Source organism: Buceros rhinoceros, unplaced genomic scaffold (assembly GCF_000710305.1).
Source record: "Buceros rhinoceros silvestris isolate BGI_N320 unplaced genomic scaffold, ASM71030v1 scaffold2685, whole genome shotgun sequence".
Taxonomy (NCBI): domain Eukaryota; kingdom Metazoa; phylum Chordata; class Aves; order Bucerotiformes; family Bucerotidae; genus Buceros; species Buceros rhinoceros.
Window position 1 is genome coordinate 28,646 of NW_010411007.1, and position 16,285 is coordinate 44,930.

At 45.7% G+C, this 16,285-nt stretch overlaps 1 protein-coding gene across 1 annotated transcript in view; it reads left to right on the plus strand.

Moving 5' to 3' along the window:
- Positions 1 to 11,480, plus strand: part of LOC104493182 (vasoactive intestinal polypeptide receptor-like) — a gene marked incomplete at both ends in the record, with an annotated part of 35,043 nt that extends 23,563 nt beyond the window's left edge. Inside the window, 3 exons of the mRNA XM_010135814.1 lie at positions 4,876 to 4,979; positions 9,358 to 9,458; positions 11,344 to 11,480. Coding sequence (XP_010134116.1) covers positions 4,876 to 4,979; positions 9,358 to 9,458; positions 11,344 to 11,480 — 342 coding nt within the window. The remainder of the gene's footprint in view (positions 1 to 4,875; positions 4,980 to 9,357; positions 9,459 to 11,343) is intronic.
- Positions 11,481 to 16,285: the final 4,805 nt, after the last annotated feature.

The window sequence follows — 16,285 nt, forward strand, 5'->3', positions numbered from 1 at the left end:
AAAGAGTAATTTAGCCTAGATCTAAGGGAGAAATTTTTTACGATGAGAGTGGTAAAACAGTCGCCCAGGTTGCCCCGAGAGGTGGGAGCAGCCCCATCGCTGGCCCCATGGCAGGTCAGGTTGGCCCTTGGGGCTCTGAGCCCCCTGCTCTGGGTGCAGATGTCCCTGCTCCCTGCAGGGGGTTGGACTGGAGGAGCTTTGAAGGTCCCTCCCAGCCCAAACCCATCTGTGATTCTACAGGCAGAGGTAGCTCATGAGGAAGAGCCGTGTCTTATTATACATAGAGACATTATACATATAATATAATATAAACAGCAGTTTACATCGACTTGGAAGGCCCATCCCGTCTGCTGAGCTGGGTAGTGTTTAACGTGCTGCAGTCCAGCTGGTGCTGAGCTTGGGAGAGACCCTGGGGATCTCACTGGGACTTGACCTGAAGCAGTAAGACGTTTGCGCTTCCACGGTCAATACATCTGCAAAGAGGCCGAGCTCACGTCTCGGGCCAGACCAAGAAATGCGATGATTCGATTAAACAGTTGCTCATTCATGCTGCACATGAGCCTTAAGACAGTGTTGCGGTAAAACATCCCAAAATCTGGTTATTCAGGCCTGTGGTTTCACCCTTTGCTTTTCAATAGCATTTTATGCATTGACTGTCGCAAACACTGATATAAATGAGCCAAAGGTCGAGCCTTATCTTTACAGTGGTAATTTCCTTCTGTAAGCAGCAGCTTTTATTCCCCGGCGTACTTTTGGAGAGCTGCCCGCTTAGTTTCCCATCCCGGTTCTCCGGCAGTAGCTATAGGTTCTTTAGCTTGAGTAAGGATTATCTCTGCACACTGTGTCTGCCTCCTCTAGACGACTAACGGGGTTTTTTTAATTTTCATTTCTGCACTGTTATTTTGCTTCCTTTGTACATCCATCCCCTCCTACCTGGCAGAGAACCTTATGAAAAGGTCATCACCTTGTTCCCCTTAAAACCTCATCCTTGAACTCCTTTGTGCTCACATCTGCAAAGAGAGAAGGCAGCGGTGAAGGAGCTGGCGTGCTGCGGTCCCGCCGAATGTGATGCTTTGCTCAGGACTCAGTTACGTAACCGTGTTATTGCACCTTAGCTATTATCGTGCGTCTGTGAGCCAGGACAGCTCCCAACGCTCACTACTTACACCTTTGGCAGTGAATCTCTCCCTGGAGACATTCCACTTAATTTGCAGTGAAAACAGTTGCCTTGCTTGCATGGGCAGGGTTGCTGTGGGTGAGCTGAAGAGCAGGATGTCACTGCACATCATTAGCAGCATCTCGTGAACAACATCCCATCCTCCTGGGACCATACGCGTGGTGCTTCTGCAGAGATCATGGACCACTGAAATGGGAACCAGGGATTTCGCTCTGTCCTGAGAGCACCCAGAAGAGGACTTCTGTTACACGCAAGGCTCCCATTCAGAAATGAGCTTCTGAAATAATGAGATCCTCTTGCACTTTCCAGTTGCCTTTGATTTTCTAACCATGGCCGAACAGAAATGCAGGAGGCTCCATCTGAACGTAAGGAAACAGGTTTTTTTACTGTGAGTGTGACCGAGCACTGGAGCAGATTACCCAGAGAGGTTGTGCAGTCTCCATCCCTGGAGGTTTCCAAGGATATCCACAAGGCATCTCAACATACTCCTGGGCAACCAGCTCTAGGTGGCCCTGCTTGAGCAGGGAGGTTGGATCAGGTGACCTGCAGAGCTCCCTTCAACCTCAACCGTTCTGTGATCCTGTGAAAGCAGGAAGCTGAGATGTTACGAGGTTATTGTTGTCATAAACGAGAGTTAGTTGTGACTTTTTCAAATTAAACCTGCTGCTTATTTTGTTCTAAATGGAACATCTCATCTCACCAAAATGGATGTGGCTTTCAGGAGTAGATGCACCGGTGTGACAGTTGTAACACACAGACCCTACAAAGGCAGATTATTTCATGAGTGTTAACTAATACCACCCTACCGAGGGGACTCTTCATACCAGGGACTTGAACCTCCTTTTTCCACAACGTAGAGGAGAGCCTAGAGCACCGGCCTCTTGGCAGGAGGATGCTTTCCAGCTCTCAGTGCATCTCCTTCGCTGTGTGTTGCTAATTCCGTGTTACTGAGTTACAAACCCCTGGTCTCCCTTCTCACTAATTCTCCAGGAACATGAATGCAGCTTTTAAAGATTTGGCTTTAGTGTGATAGGAAATGGGAAAGTTTTGAAAACCTTGTGAGCTTTCCAAGGCTGGAGATACCATCTCCAAGTCCAGAAGCTCTGCCTTTTCTGACACTGCCAGTTACATTTTGTGGCTTCCAAGTACTTCATTAGTGCATCATTCTAAGCAGAATTTGTGTTACACAAAGTAGTGAGACACACGAGTTAATGGCAAACAGTTCTGGAAAACAGCATATAAAACTTCAGGTGCTTTGAACACTCTGCGTCCCGTTGGCAGGAGATCAGACTTCATTACTAAAGACCTTCATTGGTGGGGAAATTGAGACCCAAGAAGGTCTGTGGCAGAGCTGGGATTTGACCTTGCGACATAAAAATCTCAGTTCAATATTCAGTCTGAAGTTTGCTGTGAGTAAACCTCGGAGTTAGAACTACACCTGTGAGGAGCTTTTCCAGATTTCATGCTCCTTTTCAGTATAAAGTGTGATCTGGTGAGTGGCAGTAATTAGAAATGTTGTTTGCTGTGAGGGGAGACATCATCCATCACTGGAGCCAAAACCGTGGTGTGGTAAAATCTTGTACTTTTTGCACCTCCCAAACCTCTAGTGAGGACCATGAGAGTTATTATAAAGGTTTGTTGTATCACACCGTGGATTTGCACATCAAAAAGTGGCATGAGCAGCAAAGGGTGGTAGAAAAACTTCACTGGGAAGTGAGTTTCCCTAAAATCAGAGACATTATTACTATTATTATTTAATCCCGGTGATGCCCTATCATTGTGCTTCCCTCTGCCTTAGTTTCCACATCTGCTAAAGCATGAAGACAGCTTTTGAAACGATCCTTGAGAGCAGAGAGAAGAATTGCAGTTGTGAGGAAGTGCATTTAAAAAGAAATAGGAGAAATACAAGAAAATCAAGCTAAAAGAAGCACCCCTTAGTTCAAAACAGCAAAGAAGCAAAACCATCATGAAAACTAAAGGCATCCACAAACAGAGGAGGAGTTTTGAGCAGGAAATAGGAAGCAGAAAAGTTCAGATAATGGGATCCATTGTAATGAAGAAGAAATAACAGAAATGACATAACACCTCATGAAAAAAAAAAAGCCCTGAGCTGTCACGTCCTTGATTGTTTTTCACAAGATCTCTTACAATCCGGGTGTGAACCCTGCTAAAAGTAAATGCAAACAATGCAGCAGACCGTGCAGAAGAGGCCTGGGGAGCAGCAGCCCACCACACCGTGCTGAAGCTGCTCCTGGAGCAGCTTTTAAGATGAACACGGCGCCAGAGCCTTCCTGGAGTTTAGATCTGTGTAAAGACAAATTGCAGGGGCATGTTTTAGTGTCGAACCCGCCCTGTCCGAGGGATTCAAGAAGCGAGTTAAGCCGGGGGATAAGCTGCTGCTGATTCCGGTGCACGACAGGTCTATTGTTAGGAAGATGTTCAGATGACTCAGTTGTCAGAAATTCCTGGAGGTGATGCCTGAGTATTTTCATGACTCATGGCTGCGTAATGGATTTGCTCCTGTTTGCAGAAGTTTTATTACTCCTGTGTGCAAAGAACCCCAGTGTTGGAGGTGTTTGCAAAGCTCTCGAGTTGCCCTGATGTAATTCTCCATCGAAGCAGTGAGTTTTGACTGCTGTTTGCTCATTCAGCTTTCCAGTCGGGGATGGCAGCAGTTTGGGGTGATAAATGACAGCCAGTGACAGCCGCAGTGATGTGATCCGCCAGAGGGGAGGGAGCAGTGGTCAAAGTGGGTGCTGGGGGAACTGTACTCTTGGATGTGTTGCTTCTTGGTTGTTTCTGTCTGACAAACATCTATCTTCACCTTGCAGACTATGAACCTTTCAGGGTAAGGCTTGTCCTGGTCAGGTTGTTGGTCTCTCCTTCTTCTGCTCGAGGAGTGTCTGTACAGCCCCTAACCCATGTGGGTTCGAGGTCCAGCTGGGACGGGAAGCAGAGACATCTCACCAAGTGAGAAATGCACAATCCCAGATGGACCAGGAAGAGCAGAGTGTGAACTGACAGTTTTGTCAGCTTTGGCTGAAGGAGAGAGGTGTCCCTATGTTAATTAAGGCTCTTGTTAGCCAGTTGGAAGCCCCAGGCACTCACCTTGCTCAAGAGTCCAGGAAATCTTCCTGCCTTTGAGTATACATATAAAAACAGGCAATACAGGTTGTCAGCAGCTGGTTTTTCTCCCCTCGCAGCCAAATCTTGACGTGTTTGGTTCTCAAACAAAAGAGTAGTAGATTTCCCAAGAATCTGATGAGGGCCTGTCTTGTAGGCAAGGTCTGAGGTTTGAGAACTGCGTTCAGTTCCCAGACCCCCGAGCTTACCCGCGTAATGTGAAATGAGCACTTCATCTCTCCCTGTCTTGGCTTCTCCCAGGCCAAGTGAAAGACGTAAACACTTTACTGCTCTGTTCAGATGAAAATTTTGCCAGAAAAGAAGGCAATATGACAATAGTGCTCTCAAACAACATTGGTGTAGTGCCAACGACCAAAGGTCTGAACTTTATGATCCTGTGGGTCCCTCCCATTTGCCTGTAATATAAACACTTGGTGACAGAGAAAAAATAGGGGAATTTTACTCTAAGAGTTACAAGAAACATGCTCTGGCATTTGAATCAACAAAAGGCAGGTATTTATTTAACAGCTAGCTGAGCATTTCTTTTTAAATCACCCTTTTCTCTTTTCTTCCAGGAAACGTGACCAGGAATTGTACAAGCCAGGGCTGGACAGAGGTGTACCCTGCGCCGTATGCCATAGCTTGTGGATATGATTCCAACAGCACACCAGGGGAAGAGGTTTGTAAACCTGGGTGGGGAGACATCAAAATTTAACAGGGATCGGTATCAGACTCACGTGATCTTCCCATGCCAAATTTTTTCCATTCCTACTCTGATTCCTCAAGAAGGAAGGATCCTCTTGAGGATCCCTGGAAACGGAGATCAAATGTCTGGTCAAAGAGACCATCCTCCCTTTGATTTCCAGGGGCGGGACAGGAAATCAGAACCTGAGAATATCAAACCAGTCTCTCTGTGATGCCCACACAAAACTTCAGGTGCTGGATTTTCTGTGTTCCACTTCGAAAGGAGCTCTCCACATTTATATTTATCCTTAGGTAGTTACGGTGATTCCAGTATTTCTAGGCCAACATAAGCACCAAAAGATTACAAGGGATCAAAGGATATAACTCACTCGCCATCAGTACTGCTCTGCTGATCTCAACCAGGTAAAGATCTAGAAAGCTGTAGGGAACACTCCATATTCATGCAACGTTACTGAATTTTGTAAGGAGATTGCAAAATACTGGCCCGGGTTGCCCAGAGCAGCTGTGGATGCCCCATCCCTGGCAGTGTCCCAGGCCAGGCTGGATGGGCTTTGAGCAACCTGCTCTAGTGGAAGGTGTCCCTGCCCAGGGCAGGGGGTTGGACCTAGATGGTCTTTAAGATCCCTTCTCACCCAAACCACCCTATGACTTTCTGGAATCGAGAAGGTCTCTGAGATACTGCCTGTATGTAAATTATTAATCACCGACCTAGGTGTAATTAGCTTTACAGAGTATGTCATTACACAGGGAGGTGTTTGTTATTGGTTTGCTGCATGCTGAGGCATGAAGGGTAAAGTCTAAAGAGGATAACAAATGTTAGAAACAAGATTCACCTCGCCTAACTAAATGTTCAGGGTCTAAACCAGTCGCTTCCAGCAGTTCCACAGTCAACAAGAAAAAGCTTATGCTAGAAAATCATTCACTGCAACTGGGTGTTTATATTAAACCTATGCCCACGCTTTTTTTCTGTTGTATGACATATGACAGCGTTTGTGAATGTTGGACGTAGGAATCTCAATAATGAATAAACATATATTGTGAGAGGCCTTTGTGTAGCACCTTACCAAGGCACTCAAAGAGTTAAACGAGAATCTGAAGCGAACTGAGACAGCCTTGATAGTGAAAGAATACAGAAAACAACAAAGGGAAAGTTGCACAAAGAACTTTGGGGCTCTGCTGACGAGAGCCTTCGTTTGCCTTCGGCATCAGCCACCGCTTCACGTCCTCAAGCGCCTCGTTCCTCAGCTCGAGGTGTGTGGCACTGCGAAAGCCCTCCTTACGGGTCTGCTCGGGGAAGGTCCTCGATCGACAGCTCCGGTTTGTGTTCCAGCTGCAGAGGGGATTGGGGAATTCCTGGGCCGTGCTTTGGCGACCCAGTGGATTGCAGCGTTGCCAGGGTGCCGCGTTACCAGGAGAACACGCATTGTGTTCTTTTAATTCTTTCTTAATTATTTTCTCTTGATTTCCACGGTTTTGTCGTGCTGTTCAAGTCTAATTCGTGTGAAAGGTGGCTGAGGGGGGCGAACATGCAGTGCTAGCCTGTGAAGAATGAATTTTTGTCGTTGTTGAATTGGCTGTCAGTTTGGGGAGGAAGAAATAAAGGCAATAGAAGAAAAGGAGAACAGCGGCTGTATGGGACATGAGGACCAGAACAGACTTTTAACGTTTGCTGGTCTCAAGTCAGAAAACAACAAGAAAAATATGAAAAATAAATAAGGGCTGTGTGTAAGATTTTAGTTGTAAATTCTGGCAGTCCCGAAGAAGCAGGTGATGCAGGCACCAAAGACGTGCACCGGTGATCTTTGCGGCGATAATAATTCCATCCCCAACCTGACCTTTAAAAACCACACATTAGCTAATAGATATGATGCACAACTTCTCCCTCTGTTCCTCCTTCTGGTCATAGGCTCCGTCTGGAGATGGTGAAGAAAACACACACCTCCAGAGGTCAGTTCATCCCACGGTTCCATCCAAACGGACCATTTTGCATTTACTCTAGAAGGAGCCCAGATGACTTTAGCTTACGTGACACGAACCCAAAACTTTTGGGTGCAGAGCTACTGAAAGACTTCACATCAGTATTTCTGGGGTTTTTTCTCTTACAAATGTAAATGTTTCACATTCTAATTGCAGTTACCAAGGGACGAATGTAGAGGTCACTGAACAAAAACTAAGTTCAGTTTAGCACCTACCTTAACTAATTGTTCTTACCACATTCCTGGGAAATTAAGAAGAGACTTTCGGAAGTGAGAGAGAGAATGATGAACTTGTCTAATTGCAATCTGTAAATCAGTCCAGCTGGTCCACAGCTAGAACCCAGGCATCCCGGCACGCACTCCCCTTCTCTCAATGCCTCTTTTTCCCTCATAGGAATATTTTGGGAATTGGAGCTCTGAGTGAAATTCCAATTCCATTTATGGTCTCAGGTCAAATTCTCTGATATCTGTATAACAGGAAGTGATTGTCATTAGCAAGTGCAAATGAAGAGTGAGAGGCCATTCTGTGCTGCTTCAAGAACAGAGATGACCCCGCATGCTACATAAAAACTGAATGCAAACCCATCTCTCTGTACACAGGAAAGATTGGTTATCGTAAAATAGAAGAGCAGGGAATTGCTCGTTGAATAACACCAAGATCTTTCATAACTTTTCATATCTTTCGTAACTTGCTCCTGTGAACAACTCTGAGAGCCTCTTCCTCACGCTCAGTCTCCTACCACAAGCTCCCTCCTTCTGTGGGCCAGGTCTTTCCTGGAACACTGTTGCTCTGGTGCCACCCAGAAAGAAACTAGATAATGAGAGAAAGACAAACCCAACATGAAGGAAGTTGACTACTCAGCTGCCTTGGGAACCCAAACTCAAACAAGACTGGCAACAAGACGATATTTAATGAACTTTGGCTGGAATCTGCAAGACAATGAGGTAGAAAGGTGGAACCTCTGCTGTTTCTTACTGCAGTGCAATCCCTCCATGCAGGGCAGATGAGCAAGGCTTAGCTGCAACCGTTCCAGGCTGGGTGACTGCATCTCCAGAGCAGCCTCCTGGCATTATCTGGGCATGATCAGGGAGACAAATGGACCTGACGCCCTTGCTATGAATTGTATATTCACAGTAACTGACCCAAAGCTCTTGGTGGTGTGAGTTCATTGAATGGGGCTGTGAAGACACCATGGTTCTAGCCGTGCCTGAGATCTGTGGTCTAAGAAGCGATGTAGATATGACCAGGGTAACCTTTGCGTTCTCTGAAAGCTCTGAACGTTGACTTGTGCAAATGCTAGAGAGTTACTGCTCATCTCAGCCGCTCTGCTTCTGTAAAGCACCTAGTGCTTGTCGAGTGTATAAATACAAAATAGTGTATAAAAATGTCAACCCTCGCTGTTATTAAAGAGTGTTTTCCCAAACAAGGTTGAGTTTAGGGCTTTTTGTCTAAACTGCTCTTTGCGGTTTTGGTTGTTTTGGGGGTTTTGTAGGAAATGGTGACAAGGAGGGTCAATCAAGGGCTGGAAAAATAAGATTTTCTACAAACTGAATTAGATTCTCATAAAAACTTGGATTTTTTTTCATTGATAAAACAAATGTCCAAATACCAACTGGTCTTTTGTCCTTTTTCTAAGCTGAAAATCAAAATACATTGATTTAGAGTGTTACTGAGGAACTGTAGGAGAGCTGGAGTTTTGTTGCCTTAATTCCTCATTTTATTTAGACTGGGATTCCCTACTGGATTTATGTCCCGTGGTGCCCCATGCTCACAGATTCCCTCTGTACGGTGTCAAAGAGAAAAGCCATGACCTAATTTCCAACTTAACGTATATTTCTGAATTAACACCGCTGCGATTTGAAGGAGAACATGTCCAGTTCTCACTTGCCAAAACACGGTGTCTAGCTTCCACCAAAGCAAACCGATTTCCAGACCAGTTCTCCTCCAGCTTCCTTAATAAGATGAAGCTCATCGTGCTCACCACCTCAGAGCCGATGTGTCAGTGCACTGTTTAACTGAACGTTAGTCATTCTTGTTCCACACGATTATAACCCTGTCGCTGTCTCTGCGAGTGTCAAATCAGACTCCTTCCTCCAGGAACTTTTCCCTTGTGTAACTGTAACCTGGTTTTGGAGCGATCCAAGCTCTACTGCATCCAGACATGTTCTTCTTATTCACACCGGTGGTGTTTGAGTCACGTACTCTACTGGATGTGATTTCAAAGGGTGAAGGAGTTGGAGGTTTTTGAAGAGAATGGAGCAGGATGATTTCCTTGTCTCACCAGGAAAGTCAGTGAAAACTCAGTGATGCTGTATGTAGGAGTGCGTGCTGGCAGCTCTTTGAAACACTTGTTCTGTTTCTCTCCTCCACATTAGCAAACGGCGTTCTATGGCACGGTCAAGACCGGCTACACCATTGGACATACCTTATCGCTCATTGCTCTCACGGCAGCTATGATCATTTTATGTCTCTTCAGGTAAGACCATGAGCAAAAAAAGCCTAGGTACGGGGATGCCTCAAAGGACATAGTTTAAGTTATAGGCTGAGTATTACAGATGGATGCAGGAGATTTCTGTCAAGTCTCAATCGGACAGAGGAGGAAAGTTCCTGCATCTTTTGATGCCACTGTTTTTTGCTATGTGATTTGTGGCCTCTGTGTGAGAGTTATAGCCCCAATCCAATCATTGAGGTGAGATTCATCTCACTAAATGCAGGTCGTTACGTGGTGGATCTCTGTATTAGAGGCCATTATCCCGTAATTTTGTTACAGTCCACAGAGACCTACTCAGTATGGTATGTATGGGTACTATGGAATGATGCATTTCCACTGCCACAGGAGTTGGAAACGCTGAATCACACCCCAGAACTAGCTCCCAAAGGCTGTGGCAGAAGAGCTTCCTGCTAGAGCTCTGTGGCAACACATGGGCACCCAGAGCCAGTGCAGGCATGCTGGAGCCTCTGAGATGTGCACAGGGTGGCAGATAGGATGCAGGGCCTTCAGGAGATCCAGGCTCTTATGGATTGATGTGCAGATAGTCCACAGCATATCAAATGGTATTAGATGCCTAGATTGCAGCAGATTAATTAACCCTAATTAATCCTCAGTCTGTATTGTTTATGGTAGATTCAGGCATCTAAATTTGGGTGCCTCCGGTGAAGATGTCTGCAAATAAGGTAATCTCCTGTTACAGTATTGTTGATGTATAGGGAGAGGAGCAAAAAGCAGACCTTCAAGAGTCTTCTAGATGTCATTCCATCTCCTCACGCCACTCTCCAGTGGCTTCCCTGCAGTGCATTAAATGGCTGCCCAGTTTATGGCAGTCTTGGCCAGACCTCACCCCCAAAGAAAGCTGTAGGAAACAGCCGATGTTCTAGGGTAACTCTCCCACTTACACTGGCCTCACCCTTCAAGATCTTTGCACTTCCCAGCACACACACTCTCTCCACTCCTCTTACAGGGAGAGAGTGAATCAGACACACACACAAATTATCTCATCTCAGCAAGGTACAAGATGTCACCTCAGCTGGTGAAACTGTCAGGGTTCACGCTCTTCATTCGTGGGAAACAGCGTAATTTGACTTGCCTTGGTACAGAGGACTCAGCTGGGTCACATTATCTCGCCATCATCAGAGATAAAGAGCAGGGTCTCTGCCAATGCACGGTGACTCATGAAGAGGCGGTAATTTGATCACGTTGCGGGTGAGGTCTGTTGTGGTTCTGATGGCTGTACAAAGTACCCATTTCCAGAGCAGGAGGCCTTTCACTGGAACTGACGTCGAGAATCACTTGAAAAAAAAAAAGACCTACTTGATCAGAATTCATCCTCAAAATATTAGGGCAAAAGACAGAAGAACCCTGGTGTTACCCTCAGTATCAATAATAACTAGTCATTTTTCAATGAAAATACAGTTTACATCGCTCCAGAAAGCCTGTATTATGTGTTAATTTTGACATCAACGCTAGGAGTTTATTTCTCTTTCCGAACATTTCACAGTGGAAAGAATTATTGCAGCACCAACATTCCTAGAAAACAGACCTTTATCGTGAGCAGGGTTTGCTTGCTTAAAACCATTCCCCCTCCAGTGGAGAGCACCGTGATGGACCTGTTTTCTGTCATTCTGTATTTTGACCGTTTTTTTCCAAGAATGGGGAAAGCAGCAGTTGTATGGTTTGCCACACGTTTCATGGATTTGAAAAGGCTTAAGTGGATTTGTGGTGATTTAGGTTGGAACAGTCTGTCTCGGGCCTTCTGATGTTTAATTGTAAGTCTATATTTTGTCAGAAGAAACATGTAAATAGATAAATAATGCTTTTGAGAAGCCTTGCTAGCCAGAACTGTTGTTTCATCTCTTCCCAACAGAAAGCTACACTGTACTCGAAATTATATCCATATGCACCTCTTCATGTCCTTCATAATGAGAGCCATCGCGGTCTTCATAAAAGATGTCATCCTGTTTGAAAGCGGAGAACCTGAGCACTGCTTTGTGAGTTCAGTAAGTAGCCGTCCACGTGGACGTTTCCACCTTATTCTCTTGACCCTTTTAAACAGTGCTCCAAAAATGACCTTGCAAGTGCATTTGAGACAGTAATTTGGGAAGATTCCTTTTTTTTTTTAACTTGTATGAAAGAAAAAGAAACATGATTGTTGCAGTTTAATTTGTATGGAAAAGGCACAAAATAAAATAGCAGGGTCAAAAGTTTGTAGGCATCTGGTCCCTTCTGAGGTCAAACCCACAACTGAGCTCGTGTCGGTCCTGTGTCCGTCTCCTGACCCCATGCTGATTTCTTGGATATCCTGGTCAAAGCGGACTTGCAGTCCCGTGTTTAGGGATTCAGTAAAACCTTTCCGGCTCGTGTCGGTCCTGTGTCCATCTCCTGGCCCCGTGCTGATTTCTTGGATATCCTGGTCAAAGTGGACTTGCGATCCCGTGTTTAGGGATTCAGTAAAACCTTTCCCTTCCGTGAGGGTGGGAGTCAGGTCCGGATTCACATACCTACCTTCAGGTATCTATGGGGAAGTACCTATACATGAGCTATACCTCTGTGAGTAAGTACCTGTACGTGAGCCTCGTGTGTGAAGTGGAGCCATAGTCAGTCGAGCTCTGGTGGATGTGTTCTCTGGAGTCCGGAGAGCTGTTCAGCTCGCCTTGGAGAAGACACTTGCATTTGGATGGCTCTCTGGCCTCCAGCCATTGCAGTGACCAGATCTCCGCAGGAGCTTAGGCAGGAGATCTGCGTGCGGGCATCATGGCCGTTTTTCATGTGGATGTGTATCTCACACTAGCTGTCTGCCTGCAGCTGTGAGATTTCCCCACTGGGACAATAACTGAGGAGAATAAAGGAGTTGAGATATTTTTTTCCTTTTCAAACTCAGTGTTATCAGCTGGAGCAAACATTAAGGAGGGAAAAGAGATATTTATCTAAAGGCCATATTGACATAAGAGGACACTAATCATGAATAAATTTAGGCAGGAAATTGAAATCACCCAAATAAAGAGGTGTGATCAGAAGTCACCCAGGAAAAAATGGAATCTTCCATAATAAATTTGTAACATTAGATGAGCTGCTGGCTGATAATAGCAGGGGACTGGGCGCAGCACTCCAGCAGATCCTTTTGGGAGCTGCTTTTTTATGTCATACGGCACCAGAAAAAGATGGTTATTTTTCTTCCATCCACCTCTTTTCTTCCTTTCCTTCTGGCTTTTCTGTGTCCTTACCCTGAGTCCTGTCCCTGCTGTTCTAACGACCTTTCTGCCTGAGCACCTCCCAGTCAACGTCCAAGGTAGCCTGCTCCCAGCTTGTCCCCGAGAACGTCTGCAGCGCGGTGCGTTCCCGCTGCAGTGACCCTCTGGTTTTCTCTCCCCTCCGTGGTTCACTGGGATCTGTATTCTTCAGCAATGGGCTTTTGTTGTGAAGGTCCATGATTGGTTAGAATGACATATAATCTGGAATAAACAACTGCCCGGTGTCTGCTGCCGCAGATAACTGCCAATGCTAATTCCCGAGGAGCCAAGAACCCAATGAGCCGTGGAGTTTGAACTAACCTCTCACCCCAGCAGGAGCATGCACTGGGTCGTGACTGAGGCACAACCGTGTGAGAAGTGTTTGCTCCGCCCCGAAATGCTTTGGTGTATAAATACAGGGCTTTGTCCTGCAGAATCCGCAGCTCCTGGAAGCCAGTGGTCTTGGAGGCAGACCCATGGCTACCACCACTGTGTGCGTTTCTCCCCATCAGAGGATTTTCACATTAATTGCCAGCTCAGGGTGAGTGGCTGGATGATACACAAGGGTTATAAAAATTCGTGGAACAAATCTGTCTCTACTACGCTAGGCTGAGCATACCCCTTGAAAAATCTGCACCTGTCTTCACCCAGTGTTCTATATACGCTTCCAGGTGATAGGGGAAAAACACCTACATGAAATGCAGTAAAATGCCTCTCCTAATATTCATCCGTTTGCAGAAATAAAGTCCGTTGTGTTTCTGTGGGTTGGGTTGGGTTAGGTTGGGCTGAGTTAGGTTAAATAATGGGTTTCTCTGTGCTTTGAACTTGCAGGATAACATTTAGACTTGCAAGACCTGGCTACTAGTTCCCATACCCCGGGCTGAATACAAGATTTACTGAAGGTTTTGTGTCTAATGGCTAGATATGGCCTTGGGCTCATTCAGTCCGAGCAGAGATTTGAACAAACGGTTCAATCTACTGAATGCTCCCACCACTCTGCTGTTATAGAAAAACCAAAGCAATAAGAGTGTTTTATTAGAAGAGAACGTACTACACCTGGTTCCTTGAAGGAAAAAAGCATAAAGGCACCCCCCTTCCAGAACAGATTCAGAGCTATAAAATCCAAATTAACAGAGATCCCTCCCAGCATTTCTGGAGGGATCACATTCCTGAATTTGGCTTTACCTGTTGCAGTAAGAAGAATTAAAATGATGTTTTATGCACCAGACACTGAAAAATATTTTAAACTCTTCACTAACAAAGGTGTCAGTGCTCCAGTCAAGCAGGAACTCCCTATATGTAGGTGTACATGTCATCGATAACAGCTCGTTTGTAGGCTTTGCTGCAATAACATTTTTACTTCATTTTACCTAGTTTTGCTCTTAACTCTACGGCATTTTAAACTCAGGTGGTTTTGGATTACCATTGAGTTCAACATGAACCCTCTGAAAAATTAAGATTGTTGGATGTTTCTATGGGTCACGGAGCCTGAGAATGTGGCAGTAATCAGTGCAGCCAAAAGAGATGTGATGAGCATCACCGAGCCATCACATGAGTCAGAACATGCACCATCCACTGGGTGATGCTTACAGAGTCACGTCTGGCACCTTAAAACAACGCAGGATTGCCAATAATGAGGGAAAATGTGGTAAGTGCAGGGAAAGGCATTATTAAAACGCGGGTCATCTTCTCTCTTCAGTTCTACCTTGTGCTTGACTTGCTGTATCACTGAAGACGTGTTCAGAAGTACCATTATTCTGCGACTGATGAGCACGAAATAGGGACAGTTACCACATTTACTAAAATAATTCTGTTTTTATGTCTCAACTCAAGTCTGAGTCATCTGACAGAAAGGCTAGACCAGCTAGAGCTAATCATCATCTTTGAAAGACTCACAAGACTGCTCCCAAAAATCAAACGAGTATTCCTAAGAGACAAAATGGAAAGGCCAAGTCCCTCAAAGGCTGGTAGTTACATAACCCCTGTTAGAACCAGCGGAAGAGAAATGCTCAAACAGCCTGGAGGATCACAGACATGGGCTTAGACTTGCTTCTGATGTGAGGGAAAACAGACGTAAGTGCTTCCTGCGGAATTCAACAGACGGCGTTGTGTTTGAGGAACCCTGCGTGGGAACTGAGCGAGGCGTAAAACGCAGTCGTGTGGACCACATTTTTTATTGGTGTGAACCAGTACAGCTCCATTTATTTTACTAGAGATCACGAGGTTTCTACAAGTGCAGGATCTGACCCTTCCCTTTTTTTTTTGCTGTGTTGCCAGTACATAAAATAGAGGTTGTCTCATGTGACTTCCTTATTAGCAGAGACAGACTTTTAAATGCTTTGCCATTTTCAACTAGCTTTCAGCTGGCATTAAAGAGGTGAAAGCAGAAAGAAAGACCAGGGTTATGTGATGGGACTTTGGGGTCCGTAAGGGTTGAGCTATTGCTAGAGAAATTATACTCAAACCAGAGCAATAATGCTCTATCCAGGTTTGGCAGGGGCCCAGCCTTGGTGCAAGTGGAGGTGGTGGCACAGGAAAGAGGGATGGAGATGGAACCCAATAGCTGCTTCGTAATGTCTTCGTCGTTCCCCAGTCTTGGTGGGAGCAGGCAAGGCTTAGCTTGCTGAAGCAGAGCGTGTGTGCATGCGTAAGGCTGTACAGCCCAGCTCATCAGTCTAGAAGCAGCATTTCAGCTTTATGAATGCGGTAACAAATCAACAAGCTCAGACACAAATCCAGGTTATAATGGCTTAATAAATTGCCCAGTGACAGCTGACAGGGAGGAAGTATTCCAGTGCGTGCTCTTAGGCAATGACGGGCGCATGAAAATATGATGTGTTGTGTCCTGGAGGAAAGTGGGTTAAGATAAATGGAATTAATTCGCTATTGCTGAGGCTTAAGAGCACTTTTGCATAATGTTTCTGGGGCACCATTCATGCAGAGCAGCATGTTAACAGGGAAAATGCGTGTTGAGACCTTCTCTCCCTGTGCCGGAGACCAATGGCGACCGCGAGTTCAGTTACGTTGATTTATCGGCTGTACTTTCACAAGGTTGACTTACAGTGGAAGCCACTGAGGGCAGCAGGAGCTGAAGAGTCCGTCATCAAGACACAAGGTTATTATTCTCATGAAGGTCTTTTCTTGTGATAGTTCTGGATAGATGAGAAATTGCTTTAACCGAGGCTTTGGACTTGACAGCTTAGCCCCTCACAAACTGAGGAGGACCCGGGGAACTCCAGGCCTGTCAGTCTGACCTCAGTGCTGGGGAAGGTCATGGAGCAGACCATCCTGAGTGTCATCATGGGATGTGTGCAGGACAGTCAGGTGATGAGGCCCCAGTCCACATGGATTTATGAAGGACAGGTCCTGTTTGATCAACCTGATCTCCTGCTACGACAAGATGACCCGTTCAGTGGATGAGGGAAGAGCTGTGGCTGTCGTTTACCTGGACTTTAGCAAGGCCTTTGACACCGTTTCCCATCACATTCTCCTGGAGAACCTGGCTGCCCATGGCTATATGGGTGGACAATTCACTGGATCCAAAACTAGCTGCATGGCCAGGCCCAGAGAGTGGTGGGG